Here is a 26,585-nt window from a genome sequence, read left to right as displayed (position 1 = left end):
TGAGAGAGAGAGATAGCTATGAGAGAGAGAGAGATAGCTATGAGAGAGAGAGAGATAGCTATGAGAGAGAGATAGCTATGAGAGAGAGAGATAGCTATGAGAGAGAGAGAGCTAGCTATGAGAGAGAGATAGCTAGCTATGAGAGAGAGAGAGAGAGAGCTAGCTATGAGAGAGAGAGAGAGCTAGCTATGAGAGAGAGAGAGCTAGCTATGAGAGAGAGAGCTATGAGAGAGAGAGAGAGCTATGAGAGAGAGAGAGAGAGCTATGAGAGAGAGAGAGCTATGAGAGAGAGAGAGCTAGCTATGAGAGAGAGAGAGAGCTAGCTATGAGAGAGAGAGAGAGCTAGCTATGAGAGAGAGAGAGAGCTAGCTATGAGAGAGAGAGAGCTATGAGAGAGAGAGAGAGCTAGCTATGAGAGAGAGAGAGAGCTATGAGAGAGAGAGAGCTATGAGAGAGAGAGAGAGAGAGAGAGAGAGAGAGAGAGCTATATATATAGAGAGAGAGATAGCTATGAGAGAGAGAGCGAGATAGCTATGAGAGAGAGAGAGATAGCTATGAGAGAGAGAGAGAGAGAGATAGCTATGAGAGAGAGAGATAGCTATGAGAGAGAGAGATAGCTATGAGAGAGAGAGATAGCTATGAGAGAGAGAGAGAGATAGCTATGAGAGAGAGAGAGAGAGAGAGAGAGAGATAGCTATGAGAGAGAGAGAGATAGCTATGAGAGAGAGAGAGATAGCTATGAGAGAGAGAGAGAGAGAGAGCTATGAGAGAGAGAGAGCTATGAGAGAGAGAGAGAGCTATGAGAGAGAGAGAGAGAGAGCTATGAGAGAGAGAGAGCTATGAGAGAGAGAGAGAGAGAGAGAGAGAGAGAGAGAGAGAGCTATATATAGAGAGAGAGAGATAGCTATGAGAGAGAGAGAGATAGCTATGAGAGAGAGAGAGATAGCTATGAGAGAGAGAGAGAGAGAGATAGCTATGAGAGAGAGAGATAGCTATGAGAGAGAGAGATAGCTATGAGAGAGAGAGAGAGATAGCTATGAGAGAGAGAGAGAGATAGCTATGAGAGAGAGAGAGAGAGAGAGAGAGAGAGAGAGAGATAGCTATGAGAGAGAGAGATAGCTATGAGAGAGAGAGAGAGATAGCTATGAGAGAGAGAGAGATAGCTATGAGAGAGAGAGAGATAGCTATGAGAGAGAGAGAGAGAGAGAGCTATGAGAGAGAGAGAGAGCTATGAGAGAGAGAGAGCTATGAGAGAGCTCTATGAGAGAGAGAGAGAGATAGCTATCTCTCTCTCTCATAGCTCTCTCTCTCTCTCTCATAGCTATCTCTCTCTCTCTCAGCTATCTCTCTCTCTCTCATAGCTATCTATGAGAGAGAGAGATAGCTGAGAGAGAGAGAGAGATAGCTATGAGAGAGAGAGAGAGAGATAGCTATGAGAGAGAGAGAGAGATAGCTATGAGAGAGAGAGATAGCTATGAGAGAGAGAGAGATAGCTATGAGAGAGAGAGAGATAGCTATGAGAGAGAGAGAGATAGCTATATGAGAGAGAGAGAGATAGCTATATGAGAGAGAGAGAGAGAGAGAGAGAGAGAGAGAGCGAGCTATGAGAGAGAGAGAGCTATATAGAGATAGAGATATATATAGAGATAGAGATATATATATATAGAGAGAGAGATAGAGAGCTATGAGAGAGAGCTATGAGAGAGACAGTGGCTGCAGTTTATTTAGCTCAGTACGGTTGACATTGAAATGGGACTAGCATGACAGGGGTACCAATACAAGATAGACAAAGGTTTGGTGGGGGGACAAAAGACAGTAGAAAAGAAAAAACTTTGAATAAGAGCAAAGATAGAATTGATGAGGACGGAACAAAGCCTGTGTCATTAGACACACATCATATTCATTACCCTTTGAAAGTGTGTGTGTGTGTGTGTGTGTGCGCAAGATGATACTAAGGTGATTAAACTGCCTATGCATTTGTATGAGTAAGTGTGCCTGAGAGAGAGACCTAAAGTTTCCATAGCGATCCACCCCCCAAAAAAAACACACTTCCTGTCTCTTGTTTATCACGTCAGTATCTCTCCCTTCACTTCCTGTTCCACTCCACAACCCCAGGCCGCCCCCGGTTACCTAGCAACGGGAGGCAGACGTTTGTATACTGCGGTAGCCTCTCTTTTCCACTTTCATTCATCTTTCCCGAGATCTCTCTCTCTCTCTCTCTCTCTCTCTCTCTCTCTCTCTCTCTCTCTCTCTCTCTCTCTCTCTCTCTCTCTCTCTCTCTCTCTCTCTCTCTCTCTCTCTCTCTCTCTCTCTCTCTCTCTCTCTCTCTCTCTCTCTCTCTCTCTCTCTCTCTCTCTCTCTCTCTCTCTCTCTCTCTCTCTCTCTCTCTCTCTCTCTCTCTCTCTCTCTCTCTCTCTCTCTCTCTCTCTCTCTCTCTCTCTCTCTCTCTCTCTCTCTCTCTCTCTCTCTCTCTCTCTCTCTCTCTCTCTCTCTCTCTCTCTCTCTCTCTCTCTCTCTCTCTCTCTCTCTCTCTCTCTCTCTCTCTCTCTCTCTCTCTCTCTCTCTCTCTCTCTCTCTCTCTCTCTCTCTCTCTCTCTCTCTCTCTCTCTCTCTCAAATGAGACCTCACCGCTGCAGAATGCACCAATGACTGCCGCAAACTTTGTCAAACTTTCCGTCACTGCGTGTTCCTCCCAGAGGGACCGTGAACCAAGAATGAAGAAGAGAGCGAGAGAGAGGAGAAAGAAAGAGTGAGAAAAATATTTTTTAAAAGGTCTTGCAAGGTTAATCAAACAAGAATTAAGATAAAACAGCAGAGTCCGAGAGACAAAGAAAGAGCAAGAGAGTCTAACCACTGTCACGTCTTCTGCTCTGCCAGCTAAAGAAAAGGGAGGCACGCCCAATGCAACAAACCTCTTATTAGCTACATTCAAAACCTCAAAATACATTTCCCTTTTGGTCTTATGTTGCGTTTCTTTTAGAGTTGAAATAAATACAGTTTTGACTCTCTGAAAGAGAATAGGCCAAGCGGAGGTTGGTGTGCTGCATGCCTACATTGTCCTACAACCATCTATGCTCCTAAATAGTGTGCTGTGTGACCTAGAATTTTGATTAGCACCAATGCACCTAATACACGAACAGCAAAAGTCAACATTAGTGTTTTGCGTCCGGTATGGCTGATGTTACATTTGTATCATACACGTGTTAAACTAACTTTTTAAAGTTGGGAGCACCAGTGCTACAAATTAAAGAGTCATGTTAGTTGTATAAAATCGTAGAAATAGTCTTTCATTCCAGCACTCAAAAACCGTCCAAAACAATGAGAAAAAGGCAGTGTCTCGCCGCAGTGTCAATGGTCAACTAACTTATTCGACTCATCACAGTGATAAATGTGACCCCAGGCAAGAGGCAAGACCCCAAACTATCTGCAGGGCTGACACTCATTTGACAAGTTCATCATGTGGTTGTGCTGACTGAACTACAATGGTGAAGTCTAACACACTCTAGGCCCATATGCCAACTCAGGATAATATTGTTCAGGTAGCTTTGACCTAAAAAAAAAAAAGAATGTCATCACTTCTCTATTTCCTCAGGGTGGATGCAAGCCTCATTTGTCATAATTTTATCCTCTGTGGACATGTGACATTTCTGAAACTATCTGAATAATGTATTGCAAAAAACATAAAAGAGGAGACCTACCCTTTAAATCGTGTATTCTAACTTATTTGAACTGTAATAAAAATGGTAGTCACATACATTTATGCACCGCTCACAAAATAGCTCTCACCTTACAATGTAACCAAATGAATAATGCATATATGTAGACTGTTGACTAAGTCATAAAAAAATGTTATTCATTGGCTAATCTAGATTTACCTGAATCGGGGGGAGTCTTTGAGACACTCTTCAAAGTCCAGTTTGACAGTCATCCTTCAGTTGGTTTGATACAAATTACACCAACAACGCAAACGCAACTATTTCTATTGGTATTGAATGACATGGGACAGTGGGTGCGGAAATAAAATATAGGTTATATAGCCATATGTAAGATATAATATCTTACATATTAAAAGTATATTGCATTGTTTGTAGGTTTTCCCATAAATAACCTGTGTTCTCTTGAATTATATTCTTCTCGACATCAAATCATGACATTAGGTGTCAGTGAATCACTCGAATCGCGCCTCTCTTATTGGACTAATATGTTATTACTGAATCGATTAGAACAATTTAAATAATCAAATAACTGCAAACGATTAGTTCATGAAAAACACGTTTCTCCACTTCGCTCATGTTAGCTCCTTTTTCTCTGTACTTTCATGTGCCCTTGCGTCACGAAAATTACGAAAAAATGCCCCAAAAATGTATCGCAAGGGTTGATCATTCCACGGTGAATAATCCAACATCAATAAAAACACATGTACCGCTGTTGCAAATAAGATTTAACAATCAATGGAATTTCCACTCGAAGCCCCCTAGGGTGGCGAGGGTGACACTGTAACGATACAATCCTTTTCTATCTCTCTCACCCTGCCGGTCCACCCACTCACACTATTTCCGGGTATGCAAGTGCATGAACCAACACAGATTGTTTAATATATTGACAAGATATTCGAGTGACCGCGCTAACGTTGGAAATACATGTCCTTAAAGATGGAAGGCATGGGGGAGGAGGCCAGATCAGGTGGGACGATTCTAGCCAATTAAGAGGGCAGATACACAAACAACAAACCATAGAGCTAGATAGAGGACTGATCTTTGTATCTGTGCCACTACAGCGTCAGTGATAACATGGGCAGCGCCATTGAGGCTCCATCTACATTTTAAGGTAGTCAATGTTCTTCTTCTGCATTGGCTGATTGCTACCAACTGATAGGGATCCCCACTCAGTTGACTACTTCATAATGGTGGAAGCCTTCAATGGGAAAGTGTATGCCAAAAGTACCAGTCAAAAGTTTGGACACACCTACTCATTCAAGGGTAAATCAAATAAATCAATACATCAAAATAAATGTTCAATTTTAGATTCTTAAAAGTATTCACCTTTTGCCATGATGACAGCTTTGCACACTCTTGGCATTCTCTCAACCAGCTTCACTTGGAATGCGTTTCCAACCATCTTGAAGGAGATCCCACATATGCTGAGCACTTGTTGGCTGCTTTTCCTTCACTCTGTGGTCCAACTCATCTCAAACCATCTCAGTTGGGTTGAGGTTGGGTGATTGTGGAGGCCAGGTCATCTGATGCAGCACTCCATAACTCTCCTTCTTGGTCAAATAGTCCTTATACAGCCTGGAGGTGTGTTGGGTCATTGTCCTGTTGAAAAACAAATGATAGTCCCACTAAGCGCAAACCAGATGGGAGGGCGTATAGCTGCAGAATGCTGTGGTAGCCATGCTGGTTAAGTGTGCCTTGAATTCAAAATAAATCACTGACAGTGTCACCAGCAAAGCACCCCAACACCATCAGTAACTCTAATGAACTTATCCTCTGCAGCAGAGGTAACTCTGGGTCTTCCTTTCCTGTGCGGTCCTCATGAGAACCAGTTTCATCATTCCTCTTGATGGATTTTGCGACTGCACAAGTTCTTGACATTTTTCGTATTGACTAACATCCATATCTTAAAGTAATGATGGACTGGCATTTCTCTTTTCTTATTTGAGCTGTTCTTACCATAATATGGAGTTGGTCTTTTACCAAATAGGGCTATCTTCTGTATACCACCCCTACCTTGTCAAAACACAACTGATTGGCTCAAATGCAAAAAAAATGGAAAGTGGAAAGAAATTCCACAAATTAACTTTTAACAAGGCACACCTGTTTATTAATATGCATTCCAGGTGACTACCTCATGAAGCTGGTTGAGAGAATGCCAAGAGTGTGCAAAGCTGTCATCAAGGCAAAGTGGGGCTACTTTGAAGATTCTCAAATATAAAATATATTTTTACTTGTTTAACACTTTTTTGGTTACTACATGATTACTACATTGTGTTATTTCATAGTTTTGATGTCTTCACTATTATTCTACAATGTAGAAAATAGTAAGAATAAAGAAAAACCCTGGAATGAGTAGGTGTGTCCAAACTTTTGACTGGTACTGTAAATATTCCTCAGATTTTGGGCAGAGTAAAACCTCTCGCTTCGCCTCTTCCTCTCTGACTAACAGCAAAAAGATGGTGGGCAGTGATGTGGTGGTAAGGAAATGGTTAACATGAAGGGGGTATGATTCTATGAGGGATAGATTGCACCTGGGATAAGTGGAATATTCATTTATTCTGAGAGGTAGTTATTATAACAATGGTTGCATAAATGTGGAATTTTTTTGTAGGCGGGCAATTCCATGGTAACAGAATTAAGCTGAGACTTGAAAAGTATTCCAAACAAAACCATCAAATGCAAAGTGAAACAAACCATACAACTCCATGTATAAGGACTACTTTTAACAATTTCCACACAAAATGTTACAAAAACACATTTACCTGAAGAACAGTGCAGAAGTAATGTTTGGTAGAGTGATGGTAAAATCTCCCTCAGTTTTTTGTGACCATGTTTTCCAAAAACTCTGTTAAAGATCTACCCCAAATTAAGATTCAAAGATGTCTGCAGCAAGAATGGGGTGTCAGCTAAAATATGACAACTTGAGTTAAAAAAAATGTATTTTGGTTATTGAACTACAGTAGGCCTAAGTAAAGTGGATTAACACTCTGTAACAGAATGATGGTAACAGAATGACATCATGGGTCCCTGATCTGCATTATAAAGACATGCATAATTATGAACATCCTTCCCTTAATGGTGATGTATCCTGAATAAATACACATAGGTAGAAAAATGTACTATCCTCCTTTGCTTGTATGGGTATTATTCTACAGACTGGCTATTATTCTAATGAGCTCCGCCCCAAACAAGACCAAATTTGGATGGCCCGGACCGGACCAAATTTGTATCAATCACAGTATAGCACAGAAGAGCACAGTACAGTACAGTAGAATATAGTACAATACAACACAGTAGAGTAGAGTTCAGTACAGTAGTGTATAGTTCAGTACTGTACTGTACCATAGAGTATAGTTCAGCACTGTACTGAACTGTACAATACAGTAAATTATACTGTACTAGATTCTAGGCCTACTGTGCAGTACCTTATTGTATTTTACTGACCTATTCTCTCTACTCTACTTTACTGTACTATACTGTCCAAACTTGTGAAACGGTCGTCTATGATTGGTTCCGATTTGGACTGACCAAATTTCAATTACTTTTCAACATCCATGGACATTTACATTTTAAAAATGTATTTAACCTTTATTTAACTAGGCAAGTCAGTTAAGAAAAAAATCGTATTTACAATGATGGCCTACCCCAGCCAAACCCAGACAATGCTGGGCCAATTGTACGCCTCCTTATGGGACTCCCAATCACAGCCGGATGTGATACAGCCTGGATTCAAACCAGGGACTGTAGTGATGCCACCTGCACTGAGATGCAGTGCCTTAGACCACTGCACCACTCAGTCAGTGCTCAGTTGGTGAGAGGGCTAGTTACAGTAAATGGAAGAGAGGGGACTTATGGGTAGGTGTTAGTAAGAGCCAGGAGAGGTGACATTAACGAGAGAGAGAGAGAGTTTATTATCTACTTCACTTGCTTTGGCAATGTTCACATATGTTTCCCATGACAATAAAGCCCTTGAATTGAATTGAGAGAGAGAAAGAGAAGAGGGAAGAGACACACAGAGAGAGAGAGAGAGAGAGAGAGAGAGAGAGAGAGAGAGAGAGAGAGAGAGAGAGAGGGGGGGAGGGGTTGTACAGATGGTTTTCACACTCTTGCTTCAACAAGGGCTTCTGAGTGGCGCAGCAGTCTAAGGCACAGCATCTCAGTGCTAGAGGTGTTACTACAGACACCCTGGTTGGAATCCAAGCTGTATCACAACAGGGTGTGATTGGCAGTCCCATAGGGTGTTGCACAATTGGACCAGTTTGGCCCGGGGTAGGCAGTCATTGTAAATAAGAATTTGCTTTTAACTGAATTGACTGGTTAAATGAAGGTTAAATGAAATGAAAAAATTAAAAAACGTGAAAGAGAAAGAAAACAGTTATGAGCTGAACATAACAGTACGCCAGTGGAAGGGAGGACAGTAGCAGGTGACCCAACGGTGGTTTGTGACAACGATGAATTCCCTTTGTAGCCAATTCTGTTACAGATTTTTTGGTAATTCGGTTAATGGTTTGGTAACAGAATGACGCATTTGAATCATTTAATAAATCATAAACCAAATAATATATCAGTATAAACACAATAACTAATTGGTAGGTCTAACATTACTCGTTACTCTTGTGAACTTTTATTATCCTCTCTCCTCATGATGGAGCGACATTTGAAAATATCTTAAAGATATGTGGGTTTTTGGAAACAGAATGACAAAACACGAGGCAATATTTCTTAAACTTACAAAAGGCAAATCATTTCTGCAAAACTAAATATAACTGTTGATATTAGTTGGATACCACGTCATTTCAATGTGGACATGTGTGTAATATTTGGTAGACATTGACCAATGAGATGTCAACCTATATTGGCTCACTCAAAATGTCAGACAGAAGTTTGTTGAATTCCCAATGTGTTATCACAATGATCTCAACCATGTAAAAGCACAACCAAACTTCCTACGGGAATACAACTTCAGATATGTTATTTATTTATAAAACAGATTAACGTGCTATCACTGTGCTTAGCAGAACCAAATTGACAGTTTCATAATTTAGCACACACTCTTAGCCAGAGCAATTTACAGGAGATCGACCTGGATAACAGTTGAGATTACAATAAAGTACATGGTACATAGTGGAAAAATAATTACAATTTAGCATTAACACCAGAGTGATAGATGTGCAGATGATGATGTGCATGTAGAGATACTGGGGTTCAAAAGAGCAATAAATAAATAAATAACAATATGGGGGATGAGGTAGTTGGGTGTGTTATTTACAGATGGGCTGTGTACAGGTACAGTGATCGGTAAGCTGCTCTGACAGCTGATGCTTAAAGTTAGAGAGGGAGATATAGACTCCAGCTTCAGTGATTGTTGCTATTCGTTCCAGTCATTGGCAGCAGAGAACTGGAAGGAAAGGCAACCAAAGGAGGTGTTGGCTTTGGGGATGACCAGTGAAATATACCTGCTGGAGCGTGTGCTTTGGGTGGGTGTTGCTATGGGGACCAGTGAGCTGAGATAAGGTGGGGCTTTACCTAGCAGAGTCTTATAGATGACCTGGAGCCAGTGGGTTTGGCGACGAATATGTAGCGAGGGCCAGCCAACGAGAGCATACAGGTCGCAGTGGTGGGTAGTATATGGGGCTTTGGTGACAAAACGGATGGCACTATGATAGACTACATCAAATTTGCTGACTAGAGTGTTGGAGGCTATTTTGTAAATGACATTGCCAAAGTCAAGGATCGGTAGGATAGTCAGTTTTACGAGGGTATGTTTGGCAGCATGAGTGAAGGAGGCTGAGAATGTTACATTAGTTTGTAAGATAGCCTTAAGTTTAGGCTATTTAGTGTATTACAAAAGTAATATTGACTTGTGTTTGGTTAACAACACAACCAATGATCAACATTTAAAGGAGATGTAGAATATCTCCTGCTTGGATAGTTTCCTCTGAGCCCCTGGCTTAATGTTAACTTTTATTTTTGGTTTAGTTAATCATTAACTTGAAGATTACATTTGAAATCAACCAAAGTTTGAAACCCTAGGACCAAGTGTATTGTCTATTGTTATTTGAACCCTGAGTTGAAATGAAACAATGGCTGTTGATGACTTTGCAAATGCTATGTAGCATAGTTACATTTGCTCTATAAAACCTACTTTTTGGAATGATGACGAATGCAACAGTGAACGTATTTAGCTTTTAAGAGATCTCTAAATAATCATTCTCATGATAGCACATTGGTAGTAGCCAGTGACAAATATCAAAGCTAAGCTTGGTTAAAGCCCTAAATTGAACCAATTGAATAGATGTAGATAGATCAACTCTCCAGTAGGAGGTGCTGCCCAGCCTATAGTTCTTTTCTGATACTGGATATAACGCTGAAGATCTGACGTGGTTTCAAAGGTAGAAATTCCACATACTTTATACAATATTTGTCTATGTTGAAAATTCGCTCATATGATGACATAATCCTGTGGTTGAAGTTACACCCTCAAAACAACAGTTGATTTTTTTTTTCAAATCAAATGTATTTTACAGGTAGACTCCACATCACAAAATGTTGACAAATGACATTGAAACAACATTGATTCAAACAGTTTGTGCTCAGTGTGAGGGGTCTTTACTTCAACATTATTGTGTTTTGAATGTATTTCTAATACCTTTTAAGACTTTTTCTGCTAGATGTTTTCTAGGACATTTTCTCCATCTGTTTGACCAGAAATCAAAGCCTTTACTTATTCCATATTTTTATGATGGAAAATGGTTTAAAAAATGTATATATGCCTAAAACACCCAAAATAAGAAAATCTCCATAAAAAGATGTCAGTTGAAGCTAGTGATATCACTTTTTGCAGTGGATGCTCTCAATCCACCGTGTCTGCCTATGTCGAACTTCTGCATGTGCGATAAAAGGTGACAGGGCCAAAGCGGTGTTTGTTAGAGCATGAGACATCCCGAAAATCTGTTTGTTTTTTTACAAAATCGTCTGTAGCTTCCGAACGGTTTGGTCTACAATTATGACACATCTATGGAAAGATGAGACTCTCATGAACACGATGGTGTTCTTTCTCCGTGTTTTCTCTATGACCTCTACAAGTTCCAGGAGACTCGTCTGAAGTCAGTAGAGCTGATCTGCCAACTCCTGTCTGTAGCATCTGAACTGTTTGGACTACACACTAATATGATATGTGGCAAAAGGTCTGTGTGAAGGTGAGACTTCCATGTTTTGCTCTCGGACGCCCACGGGCCTCACAAGACTCGCATGAAGGTCCCTTATACACGTTGAAACAGTGAATGGAAGCATAGAGTACCAGTCAAAAGTTTGGACACACCTACTCCTTCAAGGAGTTTTCTATATTTTTTTTATTATTTTCTACACTATTTTCTACATTGTAGAATAATAGTGAAGACATAAAAAATAACACATATGGAATCACTTAGTAACCAGAAAAAGTGTTAAACAAATCAATGACAGCTTTGCACACTCTTGGCATTCTCTCAACCTGCTTCACTTGGAATGCTTTTCTAACAGCCTTGAAGGAGATCCCACATATGCTGAGCACTTGTTGAGGCCTTTTCCTTCACTCTGCGGTCCAACTCATTCCAAAACATCTCAATTAGGTTGAGATCAGATGATTGTGGAGGCCAGGTCATCTGATGCTGCTCTCCATCACTCTCCTTCTTGGTCAAATAGCCTTTAAACAGCCTGGAGGTGTGTTGGGTCATTGTCCTGTTGAAAAACAAATGATAGTCCCACTAAGAGCAAACCAGATGGGATGGCGTATCACTGCAGAATGCTGTGGTAGCCATGCTGGTTAAGTTTGCCTTGAAATCTAAATAAATAATTGACAGTGACACCAGCAAAGCACCCCCACAACATCACACCTCCTCCATGCTTCACGGTGGGAACAACACATGCGGAGATCATCCGTTCACCTACTCTGCATCTCACAAAGACATGGCGGTTGGAATCAAAAATCTCAAATTTGTAATCATCAGACCAAAGGACAGATTTCCACCGGTCTAATGTCCATTGCTTGTGTTTCTTGGCCTAAGTTTCTTCTTCTTATTGGTGTCCTTTAGTAATGGTTGCTTTGCAGCAATTCAACAATGAAGGCCTGATTCACACAGTCTCCTCTGAACAGTTGATGTTGAGATGTGTCTGTTATATGAATTCTGTGAAGCATTTATTTGGGCTGCAATTTCTGAGGCTGGTAACTCTAATGAACTTATTATGAACTTATGCAGCAGAGGTAACTCTGGGTCTTCCTTTCCTGTGGTGGTCCTCATGAGTGGCAGTTACTCCCTCCATCCCATATGAATCCCATATGAATCCCATATAAATCCCATATGAATCCCATATGAATCCCATATAAATTGGGACACACACACACACACACACACACACACACACACACGCACACACATTTCAAAACAGAACATATTCTTGAGCAACACGAAAATAGCTCTACCTCAACATTATCACAACATACAGTGCTATGCAACCAGAGAGGTCTGATTGCCACAGTAGCTAGTCAGCTAGTCAGATCATCACAGTGGCTGATGGTCTATTCTAGCCCCATCATTTTTGTCTCTCTGGCACAACACATGTGTATGTTTGTACATGTACAGAGAGACAGTTAAATATGCACACACACACACACACACACACACACACACACACACACACACACACACACACACACACACACACACACACACACACACACACACACACACACACACACACACACACACACACACAGACACACATGTATATACATTGTCAATAACTCCACAACAGCACCATCAGAAATGCTTGTAGGATCAAATGACAAGTGAAAGTCAGTCACTGCCTGACCTGACTACGCATGGCTCTCCCTTGTGACCAGAATAAGTCCTTACATTAGGCCTACTTGCACTGTCTGATCTGCTCCGAGTGTCAAATCTGAACCCAATCTAAAGTGTTTAAAAGAGATTTATTTTGCGTAGGTAATCTATCTTCAGTCTGTTGGCTACATTAGTTGACTACATGTGCGTAATGGCGCGAGGGTAAACCCTTTTGGACCTGTATAGCCTAGCCTATGTTTTTATTTATTTGTATGTTACTGTTCTATATGGATGGGTTTTAGAGAGTGATGTGAAGGGTTAACAAATTGAAAACAGATGAAACAAACATTTTTCATGTCGGGCGTCATCATGCAATGGGCGTGATGTAGCCGTTAAAGGTCTGTTCCTGAGTTACTATGAAAATAAACTCACATCAGACAGCTCTGATCAAATAATACTAATCGACATCTATTTGTTTCAGCGTATAGAATATAATTTCATAAATCTAGAATGGTGAATTGTTTCTCTCTCGTCTATGTTGGTTTATTTGTGTGGGTTATTTGATTTACCATTCTATGGTATGTGTGGTCCTCTGGTCCTTGCCTTAGCTGGCAATCTGGGTTTCAAAAATCTGTCATCATTCCAAAGCGCCGCGTCTTCATGGAACGACAGGCACGAGCGCAATAATGCCAAAGGGGGGTGTGCGTATGGCAAGCAGAGAGCGGAGCAGAGAGAGAGAGATTTAGAGCGAGAGGCAGATGTCTTTCTCCACTCCAGAAGAGAATACCGCAGCAATGGATAAATAATAACGACGTAGTAAAACTCATTGACAGCTTGATAAGATCTCATTTCTGACTTCCGCTAAAGACACAAAATAGCCCGACGCATTGATGTAGGAAGATCCAGGTAATATCGGTCTCAAATCGCGTAAACGCGAGGCGCATAATCATCGTTTTCATAATGCGGGCGTGAGTAACATACTGTAAACGGAGGGAGGAATAAGGGAGGTTAGCAGAGGGCCAGTGGTAATCGGCTCACCACTATACGAGCTATAGTCCTCTCCGCCAGACCAAAAGCGGGCGAAAGCGGGCCGAGACAGCAGTATGTCGAACCGAAAACATCGGGACAGCCAAGAGATATGCGCCCGCAAGGTCCGGGAGTTGGCCCAGGCTGTAGTAAACAAACACTGCTTCGAGTGCAGTCAACCGGGGGTGACTTACATCGATATCACCGTGGGCTGCTTCGTGTGCACGTCGTGCTCTGGAATGCTGTAAGTAGGTGGATACACAAGGGACATATATATTTGGATAGCTTCTATAACATGCATATTGCGCACATGAGGCTATTATATATGCCTAGAAATAAAATAAGCCCATTGCATGCAAATTATTAACCAATAATAATGTCCAGTATGCTGCATCTGCAGAGCATATTTGAAGATGCTGTTATATTTGAGCATTGAGAAGGAACTGAATCGTGAAACTGTAGCCTAACGTGGCCTATGCGCCCTGTATTCATTTACGAGGTCGCCCCTTGGTGTGTTAACTTCCTATGGCTACAGTTAATTGTACTACTACTACTTTAACATTTTCAGGCGTGCCCATTTACCGCGCCGTGTTACGTTTCCTTTCGTCGTGGCCCAGGTTTGGTGTCTCTTTCTGGTTCATGTAACATTCTGCATGCAGACCGTTGCCAGCTCAGGTCCTCAACACATGATAGGCTATGCCTGTAGCATGTCGCAAGGTTCAGTAATTTGCAGTGGCCAGATTTCAGCACAGGTTTAGACTCTTGTCACGAGCACAGAAGAATAGTCTAAACTTTAAACCCTTTGCACACTGAATGAGCAAACTATTATGTCATGTGTTGTATGCCTAACCTCTACACTGGATACATTTGCACTATGACGATTTTCGCATTTTCTCACAGTCACCTGTCATGGCATCCATTTCTCGAACACTTTAAATCCCCCTTACATCCCATTCCTCTTCAATTCTCTATCATGAGTGATCCTCTTCAGTGATTTATGTGATTATAGGCAGAGCAAATGTGGAGTGCCCACTTTTACACATCTTGCATCTCTCATTTATTGTTTTTTCTTCTTTTTTCCAATCTCTCTGCCTCAGGAGAGGACTCAACCCTCCCCACAGAGTCAAGTCTATCTCCATGACAACCTTCTCCCAACAGGAAGTGGAGTTTCTGCAAAACCATGGCAACGAGGTGAGTGACAAATGGGCTGCATCCATTATTGACAGTCAGGTGGGCTTGTAGGCGGGACCTAACAGTATTCCAACTATATTTCACCTTCCTCATTACAATTCTGGGGGTAATTTTCTGTGCCCCGGCTGGATACAATATTTTGGAATTGTAACATTCAGTATTTTATACATTTTTGATGTTCCAGGATAGAGCAAATAAATAGAGCAAGAATCGATTATATACCATAGGTATTATAAATAGATATCATAAATGATACATGTACATCCTTTTACCGGGGCCATCCTGAGAGGGATTGAGGCGACGTGAGGTAGATTTATCCATCTCCCATAATAGTTTTTTTATGTGAACTAGACAATATTGAATCTTCTCTATTTTCTTATCCCTCTTTTTGAGATAAAAGGGGATGCTTGATGCCCCCCTCCTTTATCAGTCAGACCAGATAATGACACTGTTTTGGTGGTTGCAGACGGTTTCTGGAGGAATGTAGCTGCTCTGCCCAATTTGTGCAGTGAACAGAACGCAACATCACAGTTACACCCAAACCACCTCGTGTGTGTGTGTGTGTGTGTGTGTGTGTGTGTGTGTGTGTGTGTGTGTGTGTGTGTGTGTGTGTGTGTGTGTGTGTGTGTGTGTGTGTGTGTGTGTCTAATGCATTGCTTATGCCCAATAATTGAATTTTTGTGTGTACATGTGTGAGTGTATGCATGAGTGTCTGATTCATTGCTCTAACGCAGATATGAGGTAGAAAAGTCTGGATATTTCAGTCAGATTTAGTCATGATTAATCATCTTGGTGATTCATTTTCATGTCAGTGAGATGCAGTACTGTGACTAAAACATGTAATTAATGTGTGGGAAGGCATGTTTATTGTTTATGTTCTGTATCATTGTGTGTGTGTGTGTGTGCGTGTGTGTGTGCGTGTGTGTGTGTGTGCGTGTGTGTGTGTAGGTGGGGAGGAGGACCTGGCTGTGTGCCTTTGATCCAAAGACAGAAGGTTGTTTCGACACAAGGGACTCCCAGAAACTGAAGGAGTTCCTCCAGGACAAATACCAGAAGAAGAAATGGTGAGGAAATCAATAAATATGAAATATTATCATCATGTATTCAGAAAGATATCCATATGTCAGATGTACCACCTTCTCTGAACTAATCTGATCAAAGCTCTATAGTAACTCATTTGTAATTGCACATTGACGAGAATTTGTGGAATTTTTAGGACAGTGCATTTACTTACCTTGAGAAAAGTTTTATTTTTTAGTTCAGTTTAGTTTCATTGAGATAGAATCTCTTCCTCAAACGTAGTCACAGCAACATGTAACTATTTCCAGGCATTTTTCGAAGAACAAGAACAGGAGGGAGGTAGAGGGACCTTGGAGCCCGCCTGGGGTACAGGCCTTACCCATCTCTCACGGCCCCACACCCGCCCAAGCCCAGTCCCACGCCATGCCCCCCTCGGCCAGACTGTTACGCACACTGGTGAGATTCATAACACCTCAGAGAGATTGAGGAAATGAGAGAGAGAGAGGCAGAGCTGTATTTCCTGTCAGTAAAACTGCATTGAATCGAAATAAATCAGAGAAGGTGAAGAAAGAGAGAGAGCGTGAGATAGAGAAGGGGAGGGAGAGTGATAGATAGAGAGAAAGAGGAAAAGAGATAGGCAGAGAGAGGTGTTACTGTGGACAAGAGTAATAGAGGTAGAGAGAGGTGAATACTGTGAGGTCCTACGACACAGAGAGAACCCACTCCAGGTCGTCTCCATATCAAAGATAAGGTGATTAATAATAGATGAAGGGTTATATGAGGATATGTAACACAGAGGGGAAATACACCCACCCAGTGTGTGGTGACTGTCTTGTTCCCTCCCTGTCTAGCCTCTCCTCCAGTCCCAGCTCTCGTCCTGGGGGGACAGAGTCCCCGCCATCTCCCCTGCGGACATGAGGGCTGACGTGTTCACTGCCCGTGCTCCCTCGCGCTCCCAGAGCTTCAGAGACCCCCCTATGAAAGGTAGAACTGTTCACCATCTTTTTTTTGGTACTATGAATAATGGCACCTGAGGAAACATGATTTGACCCTGTTTTTTCTTTCTCTCTCCACTTCTCTCTATTGTTATGTCTGTCTCTCTATCTTTCTCACTCTCTCTCTCTGTTATTCTCCCCGTCTCCTTCTCTCTGTCTCTGTCCTCTCTTTCCTTGTCTCATCTCTCTCTCTCTCCCTCTCTCTCTCTCCCCCTCTCTCTCTCTCTCTCTCTCTCTCTCTCTCTCTCTCTCTCTCAGACTCTCTACTGGGTGGTATAGAAAGACAACGTCCAGGCTCTCTTTCCTCGGCTATGGGAAATCATAGCCATGCCCCCTCCTTCCCTGCCCTCCCTCGACCCTCAGGTACAGACCACACTGACCTCTTGTCTGATTGGTTGTCTTATGAAATATACTCCTGGTGTCTTCTTCTACCTACATATCTCTCATTTTCTTCCCCATCTCTGGTCCCTCTTTTTCTTTCTCTTTTTCCTTCTCTCTCTTCACGTTTACCTCCTTAGCCAGTAGCACTTTCAAAAACAACTTCACTTTAGGTAAGGCACTAACCTGTACTGTATTTGAAAGTGTGCTGAATGGTTATTCAGCGGAATAGAATAGAAAATAATAGAATCGATTTGGTGGTTGTGCATACTGCATAATTCCCTGTAAAACTGTAGTAAATGTGTATCTCAAGCCTGGCCAGGTCAAGGAGAGACACACTGCACCCTGAGAGGGAGGGAGGGAGGGAGGGAGGGAGGAGGGAGGGAGGGAGGGAGGGAGGGAGGGAGGGAGGGAGGGAGGGGAGGGGGGGAGAGAGAGAGAGAGAGAAAGATAACACATTTAAAACTATTTTTAGAGAGTAGCCAATGCTCCTTTCAACGGGGGCCCAATGGTATTCCACCATGCTGTGGTGCAGTAGTGTAGTGAGCTATATGGGTCACAGTTCTAATCATGCACATTGACATTCCAAATAAGTATGCTATGAAGAAGTGTATGATAAAGTAGGCTATGATTCAGTCCAAAACCTGCTGGCTGCTAATACATGTAGCATGCTAAATGTTTATGCAAAGCTAGTATTGTCCCAATAAGGAATTATGAGGTTATATTTGCCATATTGGACTGTTGAGGCTATTGCCTGGTCAGGTCATATGGTCAGAAAAACAAATGCATGGGCTGTGTCTGAAATGGCACTCTATTACCTATATAGTTCACTTCTTTGGCCCTGGTCAAATGTAGTACACTATAGAGGGAATAGGGAGCCATTTCGGACTCACCCCCAGCCTTCCTTATATCGGCCATCTTTTTGTTGGCTCTCCCAGGTCGTACAGTGGCCTCCTCGGGGGGCTCAGCTCCCTTCAGGGCCTTCCCTAAGTCTCTGAGTGTGGACTTTGGAGGGCTCAGCCAACAGTACAGTCGCAGTGCCCTCAGCGTCGCCCCCCCAGCCCCTGGCCCCAACACACACACAGACCACCAGGACCGCTACGCTGCCCTGTCCCAACTGAACAGTGTCTTCCCTGACACATCACCCGGACCTGCAACTGGACCAGGACTTACAGGTAAGGGTACAAGCAGTGAGTGGGTGTGTGTGTGTGTGTGTGTGTGTGTGTGTGTGTGTGTGTGTGTGTGTGTGTGTGTGTGTGTGTGTGTGTGTGTGTGTGTGTATGTGTGTGTGTGCGCGTGTGCGCATGCACGCGTGTGTGTGCGCGTGTGTGTGTGTGTGTGTGTGTGTGTGCGCGTGTACGCGTGTGTGTGTGCGAGTGTGTGCGTGTGTGTGTGTGTGCATGTGTGTGTGTGTGTGTGTGTGTGTGTGTGTGTGTGTGTGTGTTTGTGTGTGTGTGTGTGTGTGTGTGTGTGTGTGTGTGTGTGTGAGAGACAGAGATAAAGGTTGTTGTCAACTACATTGCATAACACTTATTATTCCCATTGTGCTTTCAGCTCTGAATGCTACACCGCTGGGTTGTAGCAGAATGACTGGAAATATGTTCCAGTGTTGATTTAGCAATGCTACTAAATGTTAACATAACTAATGCTAACATAAATGTGCAGGAACAATGCTTTGGGTGTGTTTAAACATATATTGTTTTATTCCCATGATTCAATACATACTACTTCTCCCCCAGGCAATCATATAGGTATTGTTTTTCTGTGTCATAGTTTAATTTGATGAATATAGCGTTGAACTCTAGAGCAGTTTTTTTTTTACACTTTTACACTCAATACAGTTACACCTTGACAACTCAAGCTCTCAGAGTGGAAACTTTGCATCCTATGTCTAAGTGATTTAAAGTACTCTTACCAGCTAATTACACTTGATCTCTCGGATTCAGCTAAAGCCCTGTGCTTATGGTCTGTCTATTGTTTTAATGTCTGTTGTTAGCACCCCCCGGTGGACTACGCCAGTATAACACGCTCTTTGCGAAGCGCCTGTCCTCCAGTTCTACTCCTGCCAGGTAATGAATGCAATGTCAAGCAAATACACTTAACGTTCATATTAAGTTAACTGATTATGTGTCAACTCTGTACACGTGCATTGCAAATGTGCCGGTCCCAATACAAAAATATTATTAAAGATGATTTATTTGCTCACCCTTGGTTTAGTAATTCATGACAGTCCTACACCAGAGCTGGAGACAACTGCAATAGTAAATGGATTGTTTTTTTAAATTTTTTTATGTTCATATATGTAGTAATACAATAATACAATAATTCATACCCTTTGACTTAATCCACATTTTGTTACAGCCTGAATTTAAAATGGATAAAATATATATGTTTTCTCAACCATCTACACACAATACGCCACAAGAAAAAAGTGAAAACTTTTTTTTTTTTACAAATTTTTGCAAATGCATTGAAAAGGAAATAGAGAAATATCTCATTGACGTAAGTATTCATCACCCCTGAGTCAATAAATGTTTGGCAGTGATTACAGCTGTGAGTCTTTCTAGATAAGTCTTGAAGAGCTTTTTTAAATTCTTCAAGCTCTGTCTAGTTGGTTGTTGATCACTGCTAGACAGCCATTTTCAAGTCTTGCCGTAGATTTTCAAGCCTGTTTAAGTCAGAACTGTAACAAACTCTGTATCTGTTTTAAAGTCACCATTGGCCTCATGGTGAAATCCCTGAGCAGTTTCCTTTCTCTCCAGCAACTGAGTTAGGAAGTACTCCTGTATCTTTGTGTTGACTGGGTGTATTGATACACCATCTGAAGTGTAATTAATAACTTCACCATGCTCAAAGGGATATTCAGTGTCTGCTTTTTTTCAATATTATTTTTTACCCATCTACCAGTAGGTGCTGTTCTGTGCAAGGCATTGGATAACCTGGAACACTTATTGACTCAAGACATTTCAGCTTTTCATTTGTGATTAATTTGCAAAAATGTCTAAAAACATTATTCCACTTTGACATTATGGGGTATTGTGTGTAGGCCAGTGATACAACATCTCAATTCAATCCATTTTAAATTCAGGCTGTAACACAGACAACATTTTGAAAAAGTCAAGGGATGTGAATCCTTTCTGAAGGCCCTGTATATAGTTGGTCCTCCCTCATCCTCACCTTCCTTCCTTTGTCTCTTCTTTTCCTCCCTTCTTCAGCTCTCCAGGCGTGGATGCCGTGACGGGATCCCAAACATTTGCAAGTAGGCAGTGTTACAAAAAGATGAATTAATCACGCGGGTGTATATTTCTCATGAAAGATTTTAAAAGACATGACCAAATCCCTTAACCTCTTTGTCTCTCTCTCTCTCTCATCTCTCTCTCCCTGTCTCTTTGTCTCTCTCTCCCGTCTCTCTCTCTCCCTGTCTCTCTCTCTCTCTCTCTCTTTGTCTCTCTTCCTCTTTCTCTCTGTCTCTCTACCTCCATGTCTCAGATTTCCCTAACCCGTTCAGTTCCTGTTCCAGCTCTCAGCAGCAGCAGCAGCCTGCCCTCTCTCCCAGTAACCCCTTCCACAGCTCCACCCCAGGAGGTAAGATTCCCGCAGGGCTAGTGCAATCCAGCGTCCTTGGGGCGTCTCTACCCTAAACCTTAACCCTAACCCTAGTCTTAACCATACCCTAACCCTAATCTTAACCATAACCCTTACCTAACCCCAACAATTACCTTAACCTTTTTACATTTCAACTTCAATTGGGTAACATCAGAGTTGTGACGTCCCAAGGGGAAAAGGTCAAGAATGTTCCAGTAACAGTTTACATGAAGGTACTCTTTAACGTGTTAAACTGTATGTAAGTAGTTTATAGACCGTGTTCATGAGTTAGTACTGTAGTTTAGACATCATTAACAAGCGGTTATAATGGAGAATTGAGAATAACATCTGCTCCATATACAAGGCCCCTGGATTCGCGGTGCATTGGAGGACACAAGATGACACCCCAGTGTTGTGTTTCTTCCAGGTGACTCCAGTGGGTTTGTCACCTCTCCCACCTCAGTGTTTCCTCCGTCTGCCACCTTCCCAGCTCCCACTACCCAGAATGCATTTCCTCATGAGCATGCCAACAAACAGGAAACCAACGGCAAGTAGAAGTCAACAATCATTATATTCTATTCTTCTAAGCTCTGCTCTTTCCTATTCTATTCTGCCAACAGAATTGCGAGAATGTTCTCCAACGATCCAGTACAGGACCACACGAATATAGCACTTGCCGTTTTGCGTTCTGTATATACAAAGTACAGTACATGCTTTGCCAAGAAACACAAAAGTTAGCCAGTGCTGTGGTGTTTGATGGCTGCGCTACCACAGCAGCGTGCCATGTCACCGCACAGCTAATGATGATTACCAGCATCTTCCCTCCCCTGCATACACAACACCAACTCAGTCCCTAAATATAGAGTTACAACCCAGAAATGTTGAATTAGTGATATTGCCATGGTCTGTGGGGCGTTGCCCATTCTAGTAATTATATTTCTTTGTTTACTCCCCCTTTCATGTTGGGTGCTGGTTGATTTCAATGTGTGTTGAATTCCCATGTGGTTCTATACTAGTATAGTATTTATTGTATTAGTATTTGGTCTTAATGTGTCTCTGGCTTTGGGGGTGTTGTTGTGTTTGTAGGTTTTGCCTCTTTCCCTGCGCCGGACTCTCAGCCCAAAGTTCCTTGTCCAATGTCAGTGAACCCATTCACTGTGAGTACCACACTACAGCAACACAACCACAATGAGCATTGAGTGCACTTCAATAGGTTGAGCGGTGTTTGCTGGGGATTTGGATGGGAGCTGCTTAATTATCATGCTGAAGCTTAATTCAACAGGAATGAACGGTTCATTGGTGTTTGAGGGCTTATCTGGAGCAGTACATTTACAGTAGGAGCTCTCCTTCGCTCTCTCACTCTCCCTCACCATCTCCTTCGCTCTCTCCCTCTCCCTCACCATCTCCTTCTCTCTCACTCTCCCTCACCATCTCCTTCGCTCTCTCCCTCTCCCTCACCATCTCCTTCGCTCTCTCCCTCTCCCTCACCATCTCCTTCTCTCTCACTCTCCCTCACCATCTCCTTCGCTCTCTCCCTCTCCCTCACCATCTCCTTCGCTCTCTCACTCTCCCTCACCATCTCCTTCGCTCTCACTCTCCCTCACCATCTCCTTCGCTCTCTCACTCTCCCTCACCATCTCTTTCGCTCTCTCACTCTCCCTCACCAACTCCTTCACTCTCTCACTCTCCCTCACCATCTCCTTCTCTCTCACTCTCCCTCACCATCTCCTTCGCTCTCTCACTCTCCCTCACCATCTCCTTCGCTCTCTCCCTCTCCCTCACCATCTCCTTCGCTCTCTCACTCTCCCTCACCATCTCCTTCGCTCTCTCCCTCACCATCTCCTTCGCTCTCTCCCTCTCCCTCACCATCTCCTTCGCTCTCTCACTCTCCCTCACCATCTCCTTCACTCTCTCACTCTCCCTCACCATCTCCTTCGCTCTCTCACTCTCCCTCACCATCTCTTTCGCTCTCTCACTCTCCCTCACCATCTCCTTCGCTCTCTCACTCTCCCTCACCATCTCCTTCGCTCTCTCCCTCTCCCTCACCATCTCCTTCGCTCTCTCTCTCACTCTCCCTCACCATCTCCTTCGCTCTCTCACTCTCCCTCACCATCTCCTTCGCTCTCTCCCTCTCCCTCACCATCTCCTTCGCTCTCTCACTCTCCCTCACCATCTCCTTCGCTCTCTCACTCTCCCTCACCATCTCCTTCGCTCTCTCCCTCTCCCTCACCATCTCCTTCGCTCTCTCCCTCTCCCTCACCATCTCCTTCGCTCTCTCACTCTCCCTCACCATCTCCTTCGCTCTCTCACTCTCCCTCACCATCTCCTTCGCTCTCTCACTCTCCCTCACCATCTCTTTTGCTCTCTCACTCTCCCTCACCATCTCCTTCGCTCTCTCACTCTCCCTCACCATCTCCTTCGCTCTCTCCCTCTCCCTCACCATCTCCTTCGCTCTCTCACTCTCCCTCACCATCTCCTTCGCTCTCTCCCTCACCATCTCCTTCGCTCTCTCCCTCTCCCTCACCATCTCCTTCGCTCTCTCACTCTCCCTCACCATCTCCTTCTCTCTCACTCTCCCTCACCATCTCCTTCGCTCTCTCACTCTCCCTCACCATCTCTTTCGCTCTCTCACTCTCCCTCACCATCTCCTTCGCTCTCTCACTCTCCCTCACCATCTCCTTCGCTCTCTCCCTCTCCCTCACCATCTCCTTCGCTCTCTCACTCTCCCTCACCATCTCCTTCGCTCTCTCACTCTCCCTCACCATCTCCTTCGCTCTCTCCCTCACCATCTCCTTCGCTCTCTCACTCTCCCTCACCATCTCCTTCGCTCTCTCCCTCACCATAACCATCTCCTTCGCTCTCTCACTCTCCCTCACCATCTCTTTTGCTCTCTCACTCTCCCTCACCATCTCCTTCGCTCTCTCACTCTCCCAACCTCTTTCCCTCCTTCGCTCCCTCCCTCTCTCAGGGGAATGTTTACCCGAGTAGAGGAATGTCGCGAAACCCTTTCATCTGATCCCGGCGCCCCGGGCTACGACCGACATGGAGGGGTGGACTGAAGACCGGTGAACTTGAAGAGCTGCTGCCATTTCAATGCCCCTTCAGAGAGAGAGAGAGGGGGGGGGGCATTCATGCAGGCCCCTCTCCCCTCTACGTGTGTGTGTTCGTGCGTGCGCGTGTGGAGTATCTGTACTGTAACGTTTATCCATGGAATGTGTGCATGTGCGTGCCGGTGTGTTTGAGAGTGTGTGTGTGTGTGTGTGTTTACCACATACCATTTACCAAGGGTGTTTATATGGCAATAGAATCCACCTCAGGGATCTGTGCGTGTCATCACCAAGACGTACACACACACTTACACACTTTAGCTGGGTGTACACTACATGATTTTGGCCCTGATTTAGCTGTCCCAGACAAGATTTTGAGATCGGAGACAAACTGTCGTTGCCTACTCCTTTAATGTGAGTGGGTCAGAGATGCAATCTCAGGGCTACCGATCCCGTCTTTGATTTTTGTCGGCACAAGATCTACAATGCTCTTGGAAGTGTGAGATGTGCATCGACAAGTTCTGAGAATGGTGATCAGCAAGAGCCAATGAGAGCTCGCCAGAGAAGAAGCCAGTTGGATGATGACGTTGTTTCTCATCACCCAGAATGTGTCGACTCTCAAGCAGAAGACATGACTACTAGTATGCATTTGTACTTGCCTTTAACCAAAGCCAAAGTGTCAAATTGTTAAACAGCTCTGAAGTTCACAAGCAGTGTTATTCCATTCAAAATGTTGGCAAGATATTTCAACTCTGTATGGCAAGCGTGAATGTCTGACTGAAAACGTTTACGAGGCTGCTTTTGAGCCACAGCTCGTTCTCGTAACATTAACAATCCAATCACATCATCACGTCAATGTTTTGATGAGACAGCGGGGTGGTACCGAGAATCCTCACGACCAAGTGAAGAATCTCGGCTTGTGTCACACCCATTTGTGCTACGTTGGCAAGACTAAAAACTACAGGGGGAAAAAGGTTGTTTAATGTGAGAGGCTGAGCGATGTTAGGATTTGAAAAGTCGTGCAGTGTACACCCGACATTAGCTGTTTCTCCCATGTACTGCTTCTGTGCTACAGCAGCCCCATCAGCACGTCAAATCATCATATTTTGCTCACTTTTTGGATACACCTCTGATAAGGACATTGAAAAACTCCCCAAAGCTAGTCAGTCCAGTCAGTCAGTGTGTATCAAGTCACAGAATGGAGACATCCCTCTTCAAGGCTTTCGGAGATGAACAATATGACAAGCGCAAAGAAATTATGACAAGCGAGCATTATTTCTTTCTTAGTGACGGTTATGCCAGCCTTAACACAACATTCTCTTAACGCATGTAGATTGGAGAACATTCAGACAAGCCTGCCCCCCCCCCCTCCCCCCCATGTGCTGCGTGCATATCAGAGGAGGCTGGTGGGAGGAGCTATAGAAGGACTTGCTCATTGTAATGGCTGGATTGGTATCAATGGCTCGGAGTCAAACATGTGGTTTCTGTCACAATGAGCCCGTTCTCCTACAGCTCCTCCCACCAGTTTCCTCTGTTGTGTACGAATGTGGAAAACACATTTGTATTGTTTTTTTGAATGTTTTGTTGTTTTTTGTAAATCATTTGTGTTTCAGTCTCAGGCAGCATGCGCTGGGAGGGCTGCAAGAGGAGATGCTATTGAATGTAAAAGCTGTTTTCAAAACAACAACAGTGTGTTTCATCTCTCCCTGTAATGGACCAAATGTTTCTCGTTCTTTTGGGTGACAACATGGAGGTGAAATTCATTTTCTTTCTTCCTCTTTTTTTCAAGAGTTCCATCGAGAAAGTATTTGTAATGAGAAGTGTCCGTGTTCATAAATTCAAATAATATTGGTTGCTTCTTTAAACAGTGTCTAGTTCTTTATTCGTTGTGTGTGTGTCTCTCTCTCAATTTTTCCATTCAATTCCATTTGCTTTATTGGCATGACTTAATAATGTACATATTGCCAAAGCTGACTTTAGGCATTTAAAATATTAACATAATTAATAATAATAATCAATATTGTCAACGGGACAACAGTAACAACAATAACAAAAGGTCAAAATAACCCTACGTTTAACAATAACAATAAGCATAAAGGACACAAGTTGGTTGGTCTGTCAGACACTGTCCCTCATTCTATGGCAGGCAGCAACGTAGTGCGCTGCCAACCCACAGCTCTCTGCGTTCTCCCCCAACAGGACGGGTAGCCTATCCTCATCAGAGAGTTCTTTGAAACCTCGAATAAGGGTTTCAAATTTGTGGAAAATACACTCTAATTGTTTTATATTTTTGACATTTTGTCTGGAAATGCAGCTCTGTCTCGGGTTCTGCTGAGGTGCAATGGTTGCACAGCCTTTCCTCTACAGGGAGCCAGGTTTTCCTGTGTCTACCCTTCTCAATGGCAGGGCTGTGCTCACTGAGCCTGTACTTCGTCACGGTTTTTCTAAGGTTTTGATCAGTAACCATGGTCAAATAGTTAGTGTACTGTCGATTTAGGGCCAGATAGCACTGCATTTTGCATTTTGCTTGTGTTTGTGATTCTCAATTCTCAAGTCATGTAGTTTTGTTTTGACTGTGTTGGAATTTGTTTTATTCTGATTGATTGGATGTTCTCTTCCTGAGTCCTCAGTGTGTTAGTAGAACAGGTTTGTGAATTCAGCCCTAGGACCAGCTGGATGAAGGTACTCTTTTCTTTGCTCAGCTCTTGGCATTGCAGGGCTTGGTAAGGATATGAGAGGGGCTCACTGTATTTTAGATGTTTCCAAAACTGAATTGCTATTTTTGTTTGTTTTTATTAATACTAATTT

The 26,585-nt window shown here is 43.1% G+C and overlaps 2 protein-coding genes across 5 annotated transcripts in view; one reads left to right on the top strand and one right to left on the bottom strand.

Moving 5' to 3' along the window:
- The window catches only part of LOC135510593 (arf-GAP with coiled-coil, ANK repeat and PH domain-containing protein 1-like), a 31,686-nt gene extending 27,137 nt beyond the window's left edge, over positions 1 to 4,549 (bottom strand). The window contains exon 1 of one of the 2 annotated variants that reach the window (XM_064931626.1): positions 3,876 to 4,549. In XM_064931626.1, coding sequence (XP_064787698.1) covers positions 3,876 to 3,928 — 53 coding nt within the window. In that variant the 5' untranslated portion in view covers positions 3,929 to 4,549. Of the gene's footprint in view, positions 1 to 2,628; positions 2,712 to 3,875 lie in introns of those variants that run through there. The other variant, XM_064931627.1, reaches the window with a different exon arrangement.
- An 8,666-nt stretch (positions 4,550 to 13,215) lies between these two features.
- LOC135510592 (arf-GAP domain and FG repeat-containing protein 2-like) lies at positions 13,216 to 25,672 on the top strand. 3 transcript variants are annotated; one of them, XM_064931624.1, is made up of 14 exons: positions 13,216 to 13,441; positions 14,659 to 14,752; positions 15,701 to 15,816; positions 16,081 to 16,228; positions 16,624 to 16,756; positions 17,026 to 17,130; positions 17,286 to 17,318; positions 18,084 to 18,320; positions 19,142 to 19,214; positions 20,361 to 20,404; positions 20,635 to 20,730; positions 21,158 to 21,277; positions 21,817 to 21,887; positions 23,699 to 25,671. In XM_064931624.1, exons 2-14 carry the CDS (start codon positions 14,699 to 14,701, stop codon positions 23,744 to 23,746), a joined length of 1,278 nt encoding a protein of 425 aa, XP_064787696.1. In that variant the 5' UTR covers positions 13,216 to 13,441; positions 14,659 to 14,698; the 3' UTR covers positions 23,747 to 25,671. The 3 variants fall into 3 exon arrangements, with proteins under 3 accessions (XP_064787696.1, XP_064787695.1, XP_064787697.1); XM_064931625.1 differs by lacking the exon at positions 13,216 to 13,441 and adding an exon at positions 13,598 to 13,805 and having other exon boundaries at positions 23,699 to 25,672; XM_064931623.1 differs by lacking the exon at positions 17,286 to 17,318 and having other exon boundaries at positions 13,216 to 13,805.
- The last annotated feature ends 913 nt before the right edge of the window (positions 25,673 to 26,585 follow it).

The sequence above is a fragment of the Oncorhynchus masou genome, chromosome 23 (assembly GCF_036934945.1).
Source record: "Oncorhynchus masou masou isolate Uvic2021 chromosome 23, UVic_Omas_1.1, whole genome shotgun sequence".
Classification (NCBI taxonomy): domain Eukaryota; kingdom Metazoa; phylum Chordata; class Actinopteri; order Salmoniformes; family Salmonidae; genus Oncorhynchus; species Oncorhynchus masou.
This window is presented reverse-complemented; position numbering and strand designations above follow the sequence as displayed.